This window comes from Coccinella septempunctata, chromosome 8 (genome assembly GCF_907165205.1).
Source record: "Coccinella septempunctata chromosome 8, icCocSept1.1, whole genome shotgun sequence".
NCBI classification, from domain to species: domain Eukaryota; kingdom Metazoa; phylum Arthropoda; class Insecta; order Coleoptera; family Coccinellidae; genus Coccinella; species Coccinella septempunctata.
In genome coordinates, this window is record NC_058196.1 from 30,877,126 (window position 1) to 30,898,690 (window position 21,565).

A 21,565-nucleotide genomic window follows, 5' to 3' on the forward strand; every position below is an offset into this window, starting at 1 on the left:
CTTCATCATTGATGTATCCCGTTGCCGAGAATAAATCTACAAAAAGACTCAAAAAACAAACTATCGGTGGCTTCAAACTTATAATTTCTTAGGGCTACTTGCGACTGTGTGCCCTCCTGTGACTGAAGAGACCCAACCGTGACCTACAGATCCTTTCACACTCCGGACATGGTTAATCACCAACCAGATCTGACCGCCGCTGTATTCTTCTCGAGTCTCCATTATAACTGTGGACCAAAGACCTCCACTGTGATCTGTCTAACGCTAGTTGTTCCCAGTTATGATTGGAATTAACTGATTCAAAGGATCGATGCAGTATATCCTTAAACCCCTTATACTGGCCTCCTGGTTTCCGAGCTCCCTCTGTGAATTCGCCGTACAGAGCTATTTGGGGAGTCTTGTGTCTTGCATCCTCAGAATGTGGCCGCTCCATCTGAGTCGGGCCCTCGTTACTTGAGTCTCAATTGTTATACAACTCGCGCGCTGCGAGACTTCTGCGGTTTAAACTTTGTGGAACAATCTGCATTATTTGTCTTAGATGACGTTGTTGCGTTTGTTCAAGCTGTTTAATATGTAGGGCGTCCAGCTTTCGCTTCCGTAAAGAAGCGTTGGGAGAACCACTGTTTTGTAAACAGCTGTCTTGGTCTTCAGATTGAGGTCATGATTTTGAAACACTCTGTCCTTTAGCTTCCAGAATGCCCGTGATGCTGAATCGATACGGTTGTGTATTTCCGAATCTAGGTTAGCCAAGTATATATGAAGCTTCCCAAGTATTTGAACTGCTCGACCTGTTCTAGAGTTTAATCCTCTAGGCTGATATCTGTATAAAGGCTTTTTGGCGGACTAACCAGGATTTTGGTTTTGTCAATATTGAGTTTAAGGCCTTAAGCTTCGTGTATATGTTTATAGGTGTCCAACATTATCTGTAGATCCTCTGGGCTGCTAGCGATAAGTGCGCAGTCGTCTGCATATTGAAGTTCCTTTATAAACTTTGTACGGAAGCCAGAATCATCAACTATATGGATTGAATTATATTTCGAATAATATCCAACTAGGAACTACAGAAAAATATACATAGTAAGGATAAATTCAGATGCATAGCACCCGCCGATATGAATATCAACAAGTGTCACGATCTGAATTGAACTAGCCAATTTGCTATCGTCAATGGAGTACGCCCAATCTAAGAAAAGCAAATGCTGAACATGGTTTATGTCTCATTCGGCCTCATCAGAGCAACATAGCAGTTTTCTCCGATGGAGAACGTTTGGAATTGATGGAACCTTATTCAATATTGGCTCGCGCTACTGGGTACTATACATTTACCCAGAGCGCCACCCAATATGGACCTTTTAGACAAAGCAGAACTTTCCCCTTCACCCCCTGGAGTAAGAACAGATCCTACCGTTTTGACAGCAGTTCTGAGGTGATCCTGGGGGCAAATGACATTTTCCCGAAGGGTTTCCACCCTTCCCACGTAAACTTTGTACAGGTTTTTGCTCTGAGGCGCTTCAGGTTAAAAAGGCGTTTACCTACGAGCAATTTCCTAAGAACGAACACGAAAATTAAGTGAAATTTTCGTTGTTTTCGCCCCTATTCCGCCAGCGCCTCCGATCCACCGCGACCCGCTGCGTCCTCCACGACCATGCCCGTTTCCCCCAACCATAAGGTTCCCATCGCCCGCTCCAACCTATCTCGCGACGGCCGTCAAGCGAGCGCGGCAGTCGTCTCCGTTGTCAGCCCGCGAAGGTCGCCCAAACAAGCCGTCCCGTTCCCGCTGCCGCACGCATAACGTACGATCTCCATCAGCGGCCGCAACGTCTGTACCCGGTGCGCGAAAAGTGAAAGGGGTGTCATTTCTCGCCTCACGCGTCTCCTGCAACGTCTTCCGACGTCCTGCCGGCGTCCCCGGTCCCGCTGGAGCTCCCGGAAGGAACATGTGCGGCTCCTCTATCGGCTGAGCGCAGTGTCAGGGTTCCCCGGTTCCGCTGCACCACTTTTGCGAGCGTGTGTGCGTGTTTTTTCGCTTACGCTTAGATAGTTGACATTGGTCGCGTGGTGCGAGTGGCGGTTCTTGGTTCTCGAGAGGCGCTCGGCGTGTTGTTCGTTCGCGGCGATTATGAATCATGCGGCTGTAAGGTAGGTGCCCTTGATGTTACTATTTCTAGGCGGATTTGCCGTGTGCGGTTCCCTCGTGTGCGCGCTTTCGAACGGTGCGTTTGTCGTTATTAGTGTCAATGTTAGCGACGAATGGGATCTGGTGCGTGGCGCAACAGGTCGCCTGGCGCCGTTGATGGTCCCTGTAAGGATGGTGAGGTTTTTGCCTACACCTGTTTCCCAGAGTCGACGAGGTTTGCGCGTTTCTTGCGTTCGGGGGTTTCTAGGGTGGTCAAGGGGTGATATAATCATTCATTTATTCATTCGTAAGGTATCTGCCATTTTATGTTTGTGGTTAGGGAGGTAACGATGATAAATCGGGGTTTACTCGAGTGTTGAGGAGACCTAGTGGATTTTTAAGATTAGATGGTAGAAAGAAAAAAGGTTCTATGATGTATGCACTTTCAGCGGTGGGGAAAGCGTCTGCAGATCAAAGATGTAAAAAAAATCGTCAGGTGTACATACTCGAGCTAGTCAGATTAAGATACTGTATATGCCCTACGTGTCTCTGATAATAAATTCGTGTTAATCTGACAGTTTGCTTGCTGGGGCTGGTCGTACGGAAGAGAATTTTTCGAGCGTGTCAGATTTTTGGAGGATATGTTAATTGGACCCAGAGGAAGCTACATTTCAAGAGACTGACAATTCGGTAAGGTCACAGCGGTCTTTCAAAATGCAAGAAAATCGTAACTTTTATATACTCGAGCGTGTCAGATTTTCATACAGATGGTTAATCTCGGTGTTGCAGACGTGTTGAGCCATTAATCTGACACTAATCAGGGGGGGTTTTCTTAATCTGACAGTTTGAAGATGATAACAAGGATTTTTTTTTAAATATCACCCTTCCTGTACCTCTAATCGTTTCTGTATTCATGATGAAAGTTGAAGATAATAAAATTCTATACAACTTTTGTCTGAAGCAATTTTACATGCTCTCAACCGTTTTCGAGTTACAGGGCGATAAGGCCGAGGAGCTTAGCCACACATGTCTAATGTACATTTATCGCCATATATCTCAAAAACGTTCAAACGTAGAAAAAATTGCTTCGGACAAAATTTGTAGAAGATGTTATGCCCTACAACTTTTATAATGAATGTGAAAACAATTTGAAGCCCAGGAGAGGAGATAATTCAAAAAAACTGATTTTTGTGACCTTTACGTCCAATTTTCATTGTTTGCTGAAACTGTCAGATTATATTTATTCCGTTATTCTTCAATCATTAGCTTCAAAATAAGAAAAAAAGCCACCGCGCTCGAGAATGTACACGTGACTTTTTTGTTTGCAAGTTTGGCGCCCTTCCACACATTTTCGTCATGCTCAAGTTGTCAGATTAAGAGAATATATACCTTTCAACAGGTAATTAACCACATACATCTTAATCTGACACGCTCGAGTATGTATTATGATCGTTTTTTATTACTATTCTGGCAGGCTGTCCTAGACCCCTATATACAGGGTCCAAATCCAAGGTATCTTCCCTTATAGTAATCTGACACGCTCGAGTAAATACCGAATCTCCCTCTTGGGCTTCCCAACAATAAGAAAATGATCGAATAATCTGTGATAAAACAATTTCGTAGAGGTATAACCATAGGTGTTACAACGAGTGTTACAACGCCTAACAGTGAACCAAAAATAGAAATAAAACTTATGCTGAATATGACAGGCAGATTTGTAGTGGATAACTGAACCTACCTAGTGATGTTATGGTGAAACAGTAAGCCTCCAGAAGATCTCTGATAGGATTCTCTGTAGAAGGAAAGAATGGGGAAAGGAGTTCCTTAAACAAAATTCCAAAGTTAATACCATTAAATGGTTCAAAAACTGCGATAAGGGCTGGCGCTGACATATACTAGTCAAGCACCAAGTGCACACTATAGTTAGGCTTCTGCTAGTGTGTTTTTTAGTAATCGAAAGATACGCAGATACAAATAAACTTAGAAAAAGACTGTCAAGATTGTGAAATAGTGATCCAATCTGATAGTCAAGATGCTATGGAAGCACTTAACTCCTGTCGACTCAAAGCTGATATGTCTGAGTACTTAGCCTTCTTGAAGCTAGCACAGATACTGGAGGTCATGTGAGAACAGCTCTGATGGGAGTCACAATAGACCTTAAGGTCTCATAGTGGAATGTAACTCCCTTACTAAACCATAAACTGACAAACAAACTATAACATAACCGTAGATATGTATATATATACACAATGAAATAGTTGAAAGGTCAACTATTTCATAGTCTTCATGAGGATGTTGTTATTTCTAAACTCTAAACACTAATAAAAGATTTTTTTCATCTAATTCCAGACCATTCGATATAATTACCGCCAACAATCCTGTATTTTGTGTATTGGAATAGCGGTATCCAATAATTGAGCTAGTGTCAAAACATTAAACCTATAAGTTCATTCAGAACCTACGCTCATCAATTATAAACAGGATCGATGCATATAAAAATACGTTAATTATTGAAAATGAGCAGTAATCTGCTCTAATTACAATATTTTCAGATGTGTATGCTAATAGTTCTGGAGTTTCAACATAATACCCCTCTAATTATTATTATTATTCAAATAACTTCTTTGTTTTTGCTTCTTTCATTTTGAAATATAATCAAGGACCACCTAATAGAGAAAATTCCCAAGACTTTCCTCGAATTTACTCCACCAATCATTCTATAATCTACACTAAATTCCCAACACTCAGATTAGTCATAACATTAGAACCCAGCATAAAACGGAGCAAAGTAAGCAAATTTTTAATACCTTAGCTTCATGCAGATATGTCTTTCCAAGAAATGACGATCCAAGAAAAACTCTGATGCTTGTATCCACCAAGTATATCAGGTTTGAATGAGATTTATTCATGGAATCATAGTAGGTAGCCGCTGTTATTGTTTTCTGAAATACAGGGTGTCACAATGAACAACGGATTCAAGCTTGTTTGATTGGAAGGAATATAACTTTATAAATTGTTCATTCAGGAAGTTTACGTGAAATTTTCTTAACCCTAGATGAATATTAGCCTTGACGATCGATTAAAACTAATGGACCTGAAGTGTATTTTGCAACGAATAAAACAATAATAATACACCGTTGAGGATACATCCGAAAACCATATCATCAAACGACACGGGTTTCCTATATAAATAACCAGCATGTTCGGTGCCATCAATAACTATTATTGAAATTAATGTATCGAATCCAAGGTTCTTCATCCTTGCGATTATTTTTTTCGGTAACAATGAAAGATCGAACTAATCGAAATGAGTAATGACGATAAAGGAAATTTACGACTTTCGAAACAATGGTAGGTGGTTATACTGATATGTACAACATATGCGACAAATCCAAGGAGTCGAATCAAAATGCTGCAAAATTTAAAGGAAAATTCACCTTTTCTTCGTGTTTTCTGGCAAGAGTGTTTCTTTTGACCTCAGTATCACAAATATCCGGGAAGTACGATATTTTATGGGACACACATTTTTTTAGGAAGGTTAGAAGTGTACCTTTGACGAAACAGCCCTTTTCTATGGATCCTAAAACGATTCTTCAATGATTCTACCGTGTTTATTCAAAGTTGTCACGTTTTTGCACCTATATCATTCCACTTCCTAAAACCACAAAGAAAATTCATAGAAATGAATGGTACCTAGAAGAAATTGATTCTTTCACAGAAGATATACGAAAATTAAGGTCGATTTTTACGATAGTAGTCGTGTGGTGAACTGGTGAGTTGCAGTCTTGATAATATTGCGAGGTAGTGAACTGCTCATTATGCATCGCTGTGGAAACGTTGTGAAGCCGGTAGTCCGGGTAGTCAGCTGTGTTCTGTATGTTGAAGCTGAATGAGTAGGTGCAGACCCTAAGGTTTGTCGTGGAAATGTCTGAACAACAAAATGCGAGTGAAATCCTGCAGGTTCGACTATGGGAAATAGCCAGTTATTTAATGATCACTTTCTAACTGTACGAAAGGAGCGCTAAACCAAATTTCTTTCTGGCATATAACTCGAAGCGTTAAATTCAATAAGTGAGATAAAAATCAACGTCCAATTTCACGCTGCTTAAAGCCGATTTTTGTCCACTGGCTTCGGAATGAGCTGTACCGATACCCCATTAAGAATAATCATTTTCAACGCCATAAATAACGTGTAATCGATTAATTACAAACTAGCGGACCTCTCTATACGTTCTGCCGCAGAGAAAAAAATCGCTCGTTATTTATTGGAAAAGGACTTTAGACGTGCCACGATGCAGCAGGAGGCGATATATAAAGTTTTATTGCCTTGCGTTAAACCAAGATGTTTTGGTCAAATTTACGATCTTTTCAACGGAGGTGCTACGAGCGATAATTTTCGGCTTTTATGCCTTTGCTGTTTTTTGCTGGATCGTGAGAGACTGAGGGAGGATGCAATGACTCAGATTTGTTGGATGAAATAGACACCACTTAAGCTTTTATTACATTTCATTCGTTGGAGAAATTTTTGTCGAAGATTATTCTTTGGTTTTCGAGCAAAGATGCGAACCACAAATATATCGTTGTTAAAGGAGACAATAGACCATAGGCATAGAGTCCCTATGTCTATGCATATACTTAATTATTTAATCTTCATGTCAGTAAACGATCGATTGTCATTGATAAATGATTATTCGAGATACAAGTACAGATATTCTCATTATACGAGTAGCGTATGGTGAGTTTTCACAATACCTTCAAGTATTAGAATGGGCTTTCTTCAGGAGTATCAGAAATTTTTTGAATTGCACGTTCTTTTTCCTACCTCAGACTTGTGAAAATGAACCTCCAGCTTATGGGAACGTGTCAACCCTAGTAAGTCCTCTAAAATGGATACCTAAATTGTTCTCCAATCAAGATTAAAACGTCATTCTCAATTTTTCCAGCTTTGTTCTGTTAGTGCAAATGATACTCGGGCTATACCTACTCCAGAAGTCTCATTGGGATCAGCCGTATACCAGCGAAGTTGTAATTAAAGAAGGCGCCTCCGTTGCCACTAATTGCCCTTTAAAGGTCTATAAATAAATCGTGTAAGTAACATATATGTACGTTCGCTCGAAATCCAATTTTGCAGGCATTAATCCTGTGGCTGAAACTCCCACATGTTGATTATGCAAACGTTTGTTCATGAGTGAGGTTGTTGTTCTGGGAATTACTTGGGGTGACAGGGTTTTTAGTGATCAATTTGGGGTTTTGGTCGTCATTCCCAAAAATGGGCCTCTATCCCTTGTGTTACAGTTGGTGGACTGGAAGAATTGAATTTGAATATGAATTCTTTAAACTGAATTGTTTGAGACCATTTTGGCTCAAAATTCGTAAATGACAGACGAAATCTCTACACTTCCATTTGCCATTCTATGATTCTGATCACAGATTACGAATTTTCATTCGATGTTTCATGATTTTCTACGTAAAGACTTGATTTTTTTGCAAAGTGGAGTTGAAGGACGTCTTGATGTAACTGTGTCTGGTTTTTCCAATAAAAAATAAGTTGAACTTTAAGTGTCTTCAAAACTTTGGGGTATTACGTCCACGGGTATCATTGAAACAATTGATGAATATGAAAGCATGGTTCATTTTACGGAGATCTGCTTTGATTACAAATGGTAACTTGGCAAATTGATATTGAATCTATCCCTGGTGATTCTGGCTTGTTATACCTGACCAATGGGTTCATAGACCTGCGCCAGACCAGGCTTCTGGTCCCTTTCTCTACCTGAAGGGTAAAGTTTTACGTTTTGATGTTAATTTTCCTTGTTTTGTCCATATGTTGAAATTTTGGTGTCCATAACACTTCCCTTCATGATTTTTCATTTCCAAAACGAAACGAAGGAGATCATTCTCCATAAGGTTAATCAAGGATCGACTTCCAGTTTGAAAAACTCAATAAGGTCTCGCTTGCGTTGAACCACAACACGACACTCAATGCTGAACAGTTCCATTTTGTGCTCCCCTTGGAAAAAATCGTTACACATCTCAATAAGTTAGTTCTGAGAAACGTCCGGCCTCCATATCCCACAATAGAGTCGTGTGGCTGCATCATAAATTTGAATAAACGTTAATTTTTCACGTGAACGGCATGTCCCACTTGGGTTCAGTTAACTTTCTTGTTTTCGCAATTGGCGAAGTACCTCACCGTTGGCCAATTCACATTAGATGGTAATCTTTGCTCTTCTTACGTTAATTTAATATATTGTTCCATCGGACCAAACGCGCGCGGCCGACTTCCAAATAAGGAACGACCAGGTCGACGGGGAGGTCAATTTGGCAAAATTCTTCGGAAATTATTAAACTATAAAATCGGGCGAAGGCTGCGCACGCTGCTGGACCGAGAGGTCGTTTGTCTGTTTTTGCTACCGTTTCTCCGAGATAAATCTGTTCGATTGGGTATATAATTGGATAATTACGCGTTGAATTGTATCAGATGTTCGTTAATGAATTACGTTAAGTTGGGTTTTGTCTGCCGTATATGGTCCTCGGTAATTTCGCCAAAAACATTCCGATCCAGAACCTTTTGGTTCATTGAAAGCTGCATTTTCGAACAAAGAGAGCTGGCTCATGCAGAAATACTCTAATTCTTACCGTGAAATCTTCGCTGTAATTTGCAGTAATATACCGCTGTAATTTTCAGGAAATTTCATTGCTCATTGAATATATATTATCGACGTGTTGATTAGAAATATTCAAAATTCGCTCCATTGAGAGACTTTCGCTGTAATTTTGTGTAACACAGCGAATTCGTCGCTGTAATACAATAGGAGAATTGAAGCTTCAATAATTCATCGTTTTGAGAAAACCTTGTCTATTTTATTCAAAGCTGCTTTTCCACACGAAAGAGTAACGTCGAATGCAGCAACAATCTTATTCTTGGCAGGAAATTATCGCTGTAATTTGCAGGAAACTGCCGCTGTAATTTGCAGGAAATTTCTTTGCTTATTGAATATCTGTTATCGACGTGTTGATTAGAAATATGCAAAATCCGCCCCATTGAGAGACTTTCGCTGTAATTTTGTGTAACACCGCGAAATCGTAGCTGTAATACAATAGGAGAATTGAAGTTTTAATAATTGGTTGTTTTGAGAATTCCCTGTCCATTTTATTCGAAGCTGCATTTCCATACAAAAGAGTAACGTCGAATGCAGTAACACCCTTATTCTTGGCGGGAAATTATCGCTGTAATTTGCAGGAAATTTCTTTGCTTATTGAATATCTGTTATCGACGTGTTGATTTGAAATATGCAAAATCCGCTCCATTGAGAGACTTTCGCTGTAATTTTGTGTAACACAGCGAAATCGTAGCTGTAATACAATAGGGGAATTGAAGTTTTAATAATTAGTTGTTTTGAGAATTCCCTGTCTATTTTATTCGAAGCTGCATTTCCATACAAAAGAGTAACGTCGAATGCAGCAACACTCTTATTCTTGGCGGGAAATTATCGCTGTAATTTGCAGGAAACTGTCGCTGTAATTTTCAGGAAATTTCATTGCTTATTGAATATATATTTTCGACGTATTGATTGGGAATATGGAAAATTCGCTCCATTGAGAGACTGTAATTTTGTATCACACAGCGAAATCATCGCTGTAATACAATAGGGGGAATTCGAGTTCTGATGGTTAATCACAAGATTGATGGCGCTTGCAAAAATACTCGTATTCTTGCAGATTATCGCTGTAATTTTCAGGACACAGCCGCTCAGCCGCTGTAATTTTCAGGAAATTTCCCTGCTCATCGAATATTATAGGCACACATGGAAAATTCACTTTACAGACTTCAGCAGTAATTTCTGTTCGCAAAACGAGATCACGGCGGTAACACCGTATGGAAATTTGAGCTCTATTTGCTCATCGTTATAACAATGTTTCTCTTGATTCATTGAAAGCTGCATTCTATCACAAAAAGGAGCTGTCACATGTCTCTTATTCTTGGCGTGAAATTATTGCTGTAATTCAAAAGAATTTGCCGCGGTAATTTTCAGGAAAATTCATTGCCTATCGTATATTATCGGCCAATGTTTTGGGAATTTGAAAAATGAACTTCGTTGAGAGACTTTCGCTGTAATTTTCTATCGAATTTTGAAATTATCGCTGTAATTAATGGTAGTTGGATGTGATCCATAAATGGGACAATAAAAACAGAAAAAACTGGTAATTATTCATCGTATAGCAGAATAAGAGGATATTTGGCTCTAGTTCCCATTTTTTAGTGGACGATCTACTAACCATCGAATTTTTTTGTTGGGTAATCCTATTTCGAAAATTTGCATAATTTTTCTGTGAATACTAAGCTTTCGTACTTAACGATTTCATATGAACCATAATCTCTACCTACCTTAATAGCGTTGACTCAACTGCTGATGAAAATTAAGGAAAACAAGAACGGATCTTTTACTTGAGAAATATCGGATTTCCTTCCAACAAGCATTATGTTTGTGCCTTACCTACGTATCGGTTTCACAGCAAGAGACTTTCAGAGATGTTATCTAACTGTTTGAAACTGACGTTAGGAATAATATATATCCACGTTAAAAACGTTTCGTAGACTCCGAAACCCAACTGGAGCAAAATTTTGATGATTAATCGATTAGAAAGGCGATTAACTAAGTATTCCATAACAAATTTACTAACCACTCGGATTCAAACCAGGTATATGAAGCGTATGAAGGTATAGTTGCTAGAAGAACGGATAGGAAAATCACATATCTTTGCTGCGGCGTTTAAATTCTGCCCGGTTTTGCAAATGGTCGTAAGAAAATTTTTGATTCATCGCATTCTCGTGAATAGTTTAATTGGTATACCTATATATCTCCATCAATTCATTCAGTCGGACTTGAACGTCTATTCCTTAACGGAATTTCAGCTATATACAAGAAGCATCCACTCATATGACGAAATCCTGAATCAGAAATAACGAAACCAAGGACACCAGAACATCTGTTCGTGTATTTCTCCAGCTCTTTTATTCAAATATGTAATTCTAGTTTGAGCGTTTGCTTTGTTGGTTCAGCTAATACCCATTTCGAATTGATGGATATCTCGATAGTGAAAGATATACATAAGATGCTCACAAACTCTTCATAATGATAGGCAATCTTATTAATGGTAGAAGGATGTGATCATGAATTTGTTCATTTTTATTATTTGAACTATGAAATATTTTTAGTACGAATATGCAGGTAATAACGTACTTCAGTACTTCAATACCAACATTTCTTGTCAAGAAAACAAGAAATCTTGAAATATCCTGTTTAACTATACGCTAAAATATGTTTATTCGTGAAAAAATAACATATTTCAACATGAAATACCTATTTCCATTTATTGCACATATTTCTGCTACAAAAATGAAAATTGAAAATAATTAATGATAATCTTGTAAGGCTACTACTCTGTATTAATAAAGATTAGGTATAGAAAGAAGTTGCAATTCAGTTCAAAGCCTACTGGAAGGGTCATGACGTAGAAGGTAGGAAAGTCAAGTTGAATTGACTGAACTGTCTTATCTATATATCCAATAGGAGATTTTTCTGAAAAAAATTATGTAACTCAGTCCAGTTTTGGATTCCCAATTCACTCCAAGAAAAGCATTCTCCTAATTTGTCGCAGTTATGAGGATTTTGATATAATTATGAGAGGTTAGAAAACAGGAGGATTCCTGGACTTAAAATTGCAAAACAAATTGAAGTAAGTGACGAATAATGCAGACCATCCTAAAGTTTATGACTCCTTTTGATCATATCTGAAGCCTTCTCCCCTATGGCGAAAGCAATGGAATTGGTATGGCCGGAAATCGTGGTAGGCATAATGCTACAGTCCACCACCCTCAACCCCTTCACTCCGTAGACCTTCAACTCGTGATTAACCACCGCGAAAGGGTCCTTCCTAGGGCCCATTTTAGCAGTCGAAGATATATGACCTCCATGCACCACCAAGCTCTTTATAACGCAGAGCCAATAGTCGTCAGTACCTTCAACATGGTCCCCACATATGGTTATCTTCAGTTTGGTAGCATTGACCCTTCTGGCAGTTTCGGTCTTTTCGAATCTATCCAGGAATCGTATCCCTTCCAAGAAGACCGTGGCGTCATCTTCTTCGTTCAGGGTACCTGGATCAACTAAGGGGAAATCCCTGGGGTTGTTAGATCTCAACTTCACGCTCCCTGTAGATTTTGGATGGAGTATATACATGTCGATACTCAGATCTGTACTGCTGTCAATAGTCTTGACATACTCTTCAGTTTCCTTCTTGTAGTTGGTGATGGCTGGTATGGAAATTGGTACAGGATTGTTGAAGTACGAATTCATCTCTAAATTAGGGACTGAAGACGAAGGGTTCCTTGTGTTTATATAGGCGAATGTTTTACCGTTATCGAGACTGGTTAGAGTACCTTTTCCTTCAAGGTACTCTTGGAGGAGTTTCCTCAACGGCTCACTCTCAATCGTGTAGTTCGTCCTGAAGTAAATCCTGAGCTCGAAGTGATCCAGAGCTTTCACCCCCACCGGTAAATTCACAATAGTTTCGATCTTATGTTTTTTGAGTTCATCCGGAGGGCCAATACCAGAGAGCATCAAAATTTGAGGCGTATTGATGGCCCCTCCAGAAATAATCACCTCCTTCCTAGCCCCAGCCTTGTATTTCCTTCCATCCTTCACGAATATAACACCGTTGGCTGTTTTCGTAGACTTGTCGATTGATATTTTGGTAACCAGGGCGTTTAATGTTAAATTGAAGTTGCGTCTGTTCATGGAAGGTCTGACGTAGGCTGTGGCTCCGCTTACTCTCTTTCCATACTGGATAGTTCTCTGTCTCCTTGAGATCCCCATCTGGTCTGCACCGTTATAATCTTCAAGGACCTTCAAACCCAGCTCTTGGCCTGAGGATTCGAAGAAAGACAGATTGTCTTTGGGAACCTGGTAGGCTATGTTTAGGGGCCCAGCGAAACCTCTGTATTTTGGATCTAGTTTATCTGATTCAAAGTTTTCCATTCTCTTGAAGTAAGGAAGGAGATCATGGTATGACCAGCCAGGGTTTCCCAACAAGGCCCATTTGTCGTAGTCTGCTTTGTTCCCTCTGATGAAACCAAGCCCATTTATGGTACCAGAACCTCCCAATACCTTTCCTCTCTGATATGGGGCCTGGTTGTTTTCTAAACCTGGAAAACATACATACAATTTTTTTTTTTCATTGAAGCGATGTTACCTACCAAAACATCCATTTTTCTGTGGCACAGTGTTATATCCCCAATTTCTCTCAGAGAATTGCAACACTTGCCATACGTAAGGAATGTCAGTTAGGTCATCATCCATGTCTCCAGCTTCTAATAATAAAATTCTCCACTTTTCGATCTCACTTAATCTGGTTGCTACCACCGATCCAGAGGAACCTGCCCCTACTATTATGAAGTCAAACGTGCCATAATCTGAAGATAATATTGAAGTTTGGTTTCTCTTCTATGGTACCTAACAACTATAAAAATCTATCCTCAGAGGGAAGATCTATCCAAAGGCTGAAAGGCTTATTGTCCTTGGACCTTTTAATGATTTAAACTACTTGTTGATCTACTAGTGAATTTACTTAAAATGTGAATCTACCAAAAAAGATGCCTAACCTAAACCTATACCTCAATGAAATCGCTTATTTAGATTGGGGGGATGATAAGTCCGCCATCTTGAATATTTAATAGGGGCGATTGTTTTTTTTTTTATTTTCAATGATGGTGAAGTTGTATGTATCTTGATGGATGAATTGTGAATTTCAATGATGGAATTGATTGCGATAAGACCATTTTTGATACTGTTTAACGACTTACCAATTACCTTATTGTCATCACTCTGACTTCTGAAGAAGTCACTGTTATTTTCACGAACTCTATACGATTTTGATTTTTCTATTGAGGATTTTAAGAGTTTTTCCAAATAATTTAACTTTAAGTTCTCTTCTTCACAGCAAAAACACATAAAGAGAGTGAAAAGAACATATAAACGAAGATACATTTCGAGCGACATAAAACACAACTAGAACAATCTGCCTTCAAGTAAGGAATAACATGTTCCAAAACTATTCGTTGCTCCCTGAAAATGATTAAAAAACGACCCATATCCTTATCTATTGGTAATGAATATTCATGGTTAAATTATCGGCATAATAGAGCAAAATAGTGATTCTTAAGCACCATAGCAAAATTTTTGAATTATTTACACCTGAACGGACTACATTTCTAAAGGTACATTTGAATGACCAAACATGCGTTGCCTTCGATTATCAAAAATTAAATTTGTCGTGTAATTTCATCATTGACTGACGTTAATGATTCACGAGTTGGTTTTAACTAACCAACTTCTGAATCAGAAGAGATGATTTAAAAAAAAATGATCCTGCGAAGTGGTTTAAAACTTTTTATCAGTTGTCAACTGTCATCTGTCATGGCATAATCAATATGTCAGAATGACGTAAACAAATATGGCCTCTTGAATAGGGAAAGAGAGAAATATGTATACCCTGTGAATTTAACTGTATTTTTGTTTTTATATACTAGAGTCCGAAGTTTTACGGTTGTGAGTAATACCACATCGTTATTGTTTACCTATGTACGAATTTAGACTACCTACTTTGGTTTTAAGTCTATATGGTATGCATGCCGAGGCCGAAAACTCTATTATTCGATATTTATTCATGAGAAATGTTGTCCATTTCCAGTTTTATCGAAGCAAACTCCGTTGGACTTGCAAGACAACCTTCGACTACGTTCGAAGTAACTGAAATATACTAAACGACGTGGAAAAAACGAACACTAATCAGTAATAATTAGTTACGGTGGTTTGGTTTATTATTTCGAATAACGAAAGAGGAACATCCTGAAATTTGGATTCGTTATGCGTTCATATACCACGGTAACTTTGAAAGAACACACGAGGTATACCATTTGACGCCCGATCCAAAAGACCCAAAGACATTCGAGACGGTGTTACTCAGTCTCTTTGAATATTTCACGCAGTCCACCGAAGAATGCGAGCCGTTACCACAGAAATATGCATCCTGCACCGCCCACGTGCACACCGTGGTGATTCAATCGACATCCGGTTCATAGAACATGGACCGTCCAATATTTTCTGACACCCGGTGGGTTACGATCTGATTGCAGTTTCCCCTGTCATCAGTCAGATATGATAGCACGTTGGATGGAAACCGATCCAATTATCGATTCCGGATTAATAACAGATCGCCGTCGAGTAATTGCAAAAAGGTAGCGAACTGTTCATTTCGCGAACAATCAATCAATTAGGTTATGTTCTTCTCGATCATTATCTATGATCGGGTAACCGACCACGCCTTCCCGATCGCGGAAGAGTGTACCGTGGGATGGACACAGAATATTATAGAGTTACTAGTTGATTAGAACGGGGACAGCTTTCGAAAACACCGGGGCTTAGAGGTCAGTTGTTGTTCGATTTCGGCCGGCTTCGGGACTGTTATTTGGGGGAAAGTTGGTTCACGAGGTCGAGTGGAATCTGATAAAAACGGAAAACGTGAAGATTTTGATATCGGCAGTTATAACCCCTATAAATCATCATTTATAACTTTCATTATAAATCAGTTTTCCCCTTGAATTAATGAATGCTAAATATCCATGAAATTGAATTGGTGTATTCGGTATTATACCAAAGAGCAACAACTTGGTGTTACACTTTGTTGTTACAAAGAGTAACAACTTGTTGTCACTCTTTGGTTTTTACTTTTGTGTGGAAACAATGATATATACCTATGAGAGGATAAGGAAGAATGCAACTATTGTGGTTTTAACCTAACCTCCAATAGAATACAACTCCTGCTCATTTCGATTTCCTTCCTGGATCCTTTGGCCTCAAAAGCACTGCATTCAGCCAATGGAGACAGCAGCTATATATCCTGTCGAATAATAATCGTAATTATAATATTAAAAGCGTGTAATTCAGCGAGCCGTGCTGGTACGTGGGACGATCTTGTGTATTTCGCAAACGCGAATCGATTTCAGGTAGTAACTATTATTATGTGCCTGCTCCTCAGGCTGCTGAAACGTCTATAAATGCGCGCGGTTAATGAAGCAACTGCGGATACCGCAAGTGCTCTATCTTCGTTTCGTCGGCGTAATCCTGCTCGAAGGACCATTGAAAATAATTTCATGAAAAATATACGGGGCGTCCCAGGTGGGTATAAATTTGGATTTGGGTTCAGAACCTCGAAATGAAACGAAAAGTTTCCATGGAGAAATGTCTGGAAACGCTTCGTTAAAGAGTTACGTTGTTTCAAAGATGAAGACTTGGTTATGGATCTATTCAATTTTTTCGAAGTAGGACCAAGATGAACGAATGAAATTTTGTAGGGGTGTTTTCAGAAAACTATGGAAGCAAATTCAAAGTAGTATTCACGTCAAACATCGTGCTCGCTCAAATCGGCGTGCGCGGCCATTGCAGAGTGTCATAATCTGGCCGTGTTCCAATGCGGAAAAAAGCCTTGTTCGGGGGAAATTGCGGAATGTAAAACGCGTTCTGATGAAAGAAGATCGATCCGTGTAATGGAATAAGTTCGAATCGTTTCACGCCCATCGGAGGAAGCCCGAAGGGTTCGCAATGCGATCCAACCACGCTCGAGTGCAAATTCACGCAATAACAAAATGGAAAAATGGACACGATCTGTGTTAGCGTCTAATTTGAATATTACCCGCAATCGTGGATGATGCAACGAAGGTGTAATTAATGGATCGGCATCGGCCAAAAGCTGCGTGCTGAGCTGGGCGCTAACGACAAGCGGCCGATCAAACGTCAGGCTTGTCTGAATTGTCATCATCATCATCAATGCTGTATCCCGTTACTGGGAATGAATCTACGTAAAAATTGAGATATATCAGAGAAAACAACGCCCAAGGCCCGAACTATGTTGAAGAGTGAATCGCGAGGGCCGAAGCCCCAAGCTATGTTGAAGGGCAAATAGTGAGGGCCGAAGGCCAGAGCTATATCGAACAGTGAATCGCGAGGGCCAAAGCCCCGAGCTATGTTGAAGGGCAAATCGCGAGGGCCGAAGCCCCGAGCTATGTTGAAGGGCAAATCGCGAGGGCCGAAGCCCCGAACTATGTTTAAGAACGAATCGTGAGGGCCGAAGCCCAGAGCTATGTTGAAGGGCAAATCGTGAGGGCCGCGGCCCCGAGATTTGTTGAAGGGCAAATCGTGAGGGCCGAAGCCCCGAGCTATGTTGAAGGGCAAATCGTGAGGGCCGCGGCCCCGAGATATGTTGAAGGGCAAATTGTGAGGGCCGAAGGCCCGAGCTATATCGAAGAGTGAATCGCGAGGGCTAAAGCCCCGAGCTATGTTGAAGGGCAAATCGCTAGGGCCGAAGCCCCGAGCTATGTTGAAGGGCAAATCGCGAGGGCCGAAGCCCCGAACTATGTTTAAGAACGAATCGTGAGGGCCGAAGCCCAGAGCTATGTTGAAGGGCAAATCGTGAGGGCCGCGGCCCCGAGATATGTTGAAGGGCAAATCGTGAGGGCCGAAGCCCCGAGCTATGTTGAAGGGCAAATCGTGAGGGCCGAAGGCTCGAGCTATGTTGAAGGGCAAATCGTGAGGGCCGAAGCCCCGAGCTATGTTGAAGGGCAAATCGTGAGGGCCGAAGCCCCGAACTATGTCGAAGAGTGAATCGCGAGGGCCGAAGCCCCGAGTTATGTTGAAGGGCAAATCGTGAGGGCCGAAGGCCCGAGCTATGTCGAAGAGTGGATCGCGAGGGCCGAAGCCCCGAGCTATGTTGAAGGGCAAATGTCGAGGGCCGAAGCCTTGAGCTATGTTGAAGGGCGAATCGTGAGGGCCGAAGCCCCGAGCTATGTTGAAGGGCAAATCGTGAGGGCCGAAGGCTCGAGCTATGTCGAAGAGTGGCGCTGGAGTATTTCGATACCGTGTAGAACTTGCCAGTAGAAACTGGGAGAGCTTTTTAAACCGGAATCTTCGAAATACCTTCCAGATAGAAATCTGTCCGGTAAAATGAAGAATACGTGGGCTAGCACTCTGTGGCCTGATATAAAGCATTATCTACTATGCTTTGTCGTATCCCAAAACGTTCATAAAACATTAGAACGAAAATATTCCGTAGTACTTACGGCTCAGAGCGTGGGTTTGCATAAGTAAAAAGGATTAAATAGACGGTTTGCTTGTTGTTATACTTTGTATTTTAATCACTCCAAATGTTTCAGAGAGAGTTGTTACTAGAAAAGTGTCGTTTTGTGTTAGGGATGTGAAAACTCACAACTTCTCAGTTCTGAATATTAATTTCGTGAATATTGTCAGCTAATTTTACATTTTAACCTCTCAGCCAAAAAAATTCCTCCACATAAGACCTTAAAATGTGCAGAATACATCTTCTAATCACTAACAAGGAACATTCTTAACAACTTAACAACTCTTTCACCATTCCACCTTCAAATTAACATTATTTCCTGGTGTTCAGCTGTACCAACCTTCGTGTGTCAGCAGGATAACTCTTAACAAGTCGAAATAGAATGTTTCGTCTGACCGAACAACGAACTAGACGTCTTAATTGGGAATTAGGAGGTGTCGAGAGATTTTTTTTTCATAAATTTGCAGCGTCGTGATAGATCGTGTCACTGATAAATCGTTCTGCCAAATATTCAATAAATCCCCGTGTAATACGTGACAGATAACGTCAGACACAATTCCAGCTCTGAGCTTTGTGAACGTAAGACTGGAGCAGAAATTCCAATGCAATATGAGTTGTACGGGTTACAAAATCGGAAGAAATGAGCATATTGGATTTTGTTTCAGAATGATTTGAAATAATTTCTTAATTTTTCAGAAAAAATGTATATATATATATGAGTATTTATCATCAAAATTATCTACAGACGATGTTTTCAATGCAATAACTTTCTTCAATGTTACGAGAATTGTTTACAATCCTTGTTACGTCTTTTTTCGACCTTATCCCGCTAAAATATTCGTGTGTTTTGCAATTAGTCGTTGGAATTCTGGACCCCTATCAATTAAACCGCTAATTTATCAGAACCGGATGAATTTCCATTCGTAACACATAAATTGAAGTTTCAATTGGCTGAATAATGGCGTTACAACATTTTTCTCTGCTGTTCACGGTGTATGCGGAAATTTAGAATAATGCTGATGGCCTGGTTAGGCTATCGGATATTTTTCGTGTATTTCTTTTGGCGCAATTCGATTTGGAATCAGAAATATTACCAGGGACAGTGATGTCGGACTTAGAAATACGTTCAAACACAAAAATCAACTGTCCAAATTGCATATACGATTTTTTCTGTGTTTCGCCTATGTCTCCCTCAAATTTTTCAATCAAAAATCCATCTATGGCGACTTCTGTATCATTCAGTATGCATCAACAGTTCTGAAGAACATCATTCTTCGAAATCGAGCCTAGATCAGATGAACTGAAAGACCACCGCATCGGCACTATGTCGGTCTTGTTTAAAGTCCAAACCACACGCAATGTGATGTCTCCTTACGCCCCAAAATATGTCGCAATACTGCCTTGCGACTGACACTGACTGACATCGCAGTGAGATCCAACTGGAGAAACACGATAACATCCAGACCACTGTTGTTCTTATTGATTGCCTTCAAGAAGGCGTTAATCCTACATGCTATTACGCATTTGTTGGCGTTAAAAAAATACGACTGGCGCATCCACGATTCAGTCCTCATTTTTTATCGTCCGGCTTCGAGCCTATAATGCAATCTGCATGTTTTTAATTACACGAAGACGGTTCGACGGCTTGGCGAAGGTCATCTGGAGCAAAAGAACGGCCTTTAAAGATCGAAAAAAGTGTTAAAGCTGATCGTCCAGACTGTCGGCGGCGGAATGATTCATTGGAGCTGCTGAATCGGTCTCGTATACTTATTCGAATGGCTACTCGTATTGTTTTCGTTTCTTCGTATTGTAATTTCAGAAGTGACGAACTGTTTGTCGCGCATATGGGGTACATTGGGAATGTTTAATGGTGTCGAATGAATGACGTATTTCTCATTGGATGAATACAAATGGGGTTATCGGAAATGGACAATGAATCTTCAGGCCTTAATTTCAGACATATTTGATTGGTTAGTCAAATTAGACAGCGTTCCGTTATCTTACAATGAATATGTAGAATGAATGTTGAAAGAGAAGAACTGCTCTCGAAGAACGTACTACTGAATACCCTCAGTTAACTCAAGATGGCATGGCTAAAGAGAAGAACCGTATTAATATAGCGCTGTTACTCTATGTGACTATGAAATGATCAATGAAATTCTGAAGAATTTTTTGCCAAACGTCCGTCAAAATATTGTCGAGCGGTTGAAATGTCTGCAGTGGGTCAGATGAGCGGACATTGCAGACCAAGCATGCTCAATTTTAGTCTGGAGGGCCATGTACGTCCATGCCCTTTGTCAGGATTGCGTTGATGAGGATAATAATATAAGTGATCTCATTAGTACAAATTCTCCTCCAAACATTGAACCACCATCTGAAAGAGTTTCTTGTAATTTTCTCAATTGAGCCATTAAGTGTCATGAGGACCATATTTTGTGTGTATGTAATAGGGCTTTCAACTACATTTAATCGGAAAACCATACAATCTATATAAACTGCTAGGAAGAAGTAGTAGGGACATCACACAGATTTAAATTGAAAAGAAGAGGTCCTAAAACTGATCCTTGGGGAAGACCGTTATTCAAAATATTGAAATTATTACTATTATCATCAACAAAACACTGAACCTTCTATTAAGTGTCATGAGGACTATATTTGTGTGTATGTAATACGCAAACAGTGTACTCCTCTCTACATGGTATACATAGCAAGACCGATGTTTTTTGAATATAGATGAGAATAGAATATCTTTTCCCATTCTGCTTATTAATCGTTGAAGAATTGATCGATTCGGTCACAGAAATAGAGAAAATCACTGTGAGACCTCCACGAGACATCTCAATGACGAACTTCAACTAAAAATCGATCCTTAAATAGTTCTGATCGGGGAGTTTGAAAGTATCGATTACTTATACGAAAATGTCAGGACTAAGCACCTCACGTCACAGCGATCGACTGTTATAATCGCTCTCCATATTTGGCGTGAATCTATCAAATAACGTATGAGATCAAGTTGAAATTCAAGCATTTTAACAGCCGTTTATACGCGGGTTATGTGGATTTCATGGGAGGTTATTATGAATTGCAATTAAGCGAGGTATGCGAAAATCGGTCTCGTTAATTAGGGCCTCTATATGGATGGTCTACTTTTCGTTGGCCAGGAATTTTCTTGTGAAATCTCCGTTGTGCTCCCGCAAAAAAGGCGCCTCATTTATGCATACACACCCAGTAGCTCACAGAGATTTTCATTCTATA

General features: G+C 40.0%; 3 protein-coding genes across 5 annotated transcripts in view; 1 reads left to right on the forward strand and 2 right to left on the reverse strand.

The window, feature by feature from the left end:
* Positions 1-21,565, reverse strand: part of LOC123318517 — a 76,601-nt gene that overhangs the window by 53,640 nt on the left and 1,396 nt on the right. The window contains exon 2 of the mRNA XM_044905156.1: positions 4,924-5,058. Coding sequence (XP_044761091.1) covers positions 4,924-5,058 — 135 coding nt within the window. The remainder of the gene's footprint in view (positions 1-4,923; positions 5,059-21,565) is intronic.
* The window catches only part of LOC123318513 (inverted formin-2), a 50,975-nt gene continuing 31,106 nt past the window's right edge, over positions 1,697-21,565 (forward strand). Inside the window, exon 1 of one of the 3 annotated variants that reach the window (XM_044905149.1) lies at positions 1,697-2,139. The gene's annotated coding sequence lies outside the window, so the exon portion shown is untranslated. Of the gene's footprint in view, positions 2,140-2,376; positions 2,397-21,565 lie in introns of those variants that run through there. The other 2 variants (XM_044905151.1, XM_044905150.1) reach the window with 2 other exon arrangements.
* On the reverse strand, positions 11,610-14,229 carry LOC123318515 (glucose dehydrogenase [FAD, quinone]-like). Its single transcript, XM_044905153.1, has 3 exons — positions 13,983-14,229; positions 13,377-13,592; positions 11,610-13,325 (listed from the first exon to the last, which is right to left on the reverse strand). Exons 1-3 carry the CDS (start codon positions 14,176-14,178, stop codon positions 11,884-11,886), a joined length of 1,854 nt encoding a protein of 617 aa, XP_044761088.1. The 5' UTR covers positions 14,179-14,229; the 3' UTR covers positions 11,610-11,883.

What these genes read in the sequence shown, in the direction of transcription:
- LOC123318515 (XM_044905153.1), bottom strand. Translation starts at nt 14,178, where the DNA reads ATGTCGCTCGAAATGTATCTTCGTTTATATGTTCTTTTCACTCTCTTT. An exon ending in TGATGACAATAAGGTAATTG is followed by an intron (nt 13,593 to 13,982) that starts GTAAGTCGTTAA and finishes TATTATCTTCAG; the next exon opens with ATTATGGCACGTTTGACTTC. An exon ending in ACAGAAAAATGGATGTTTTG is followed by an intron (nt 13,326 to 13,376) that starts GTAGGTAACATC and finishes TATGTTTTCCAG; the next exon opens with GTTTAGAAAACAACCAGGCC.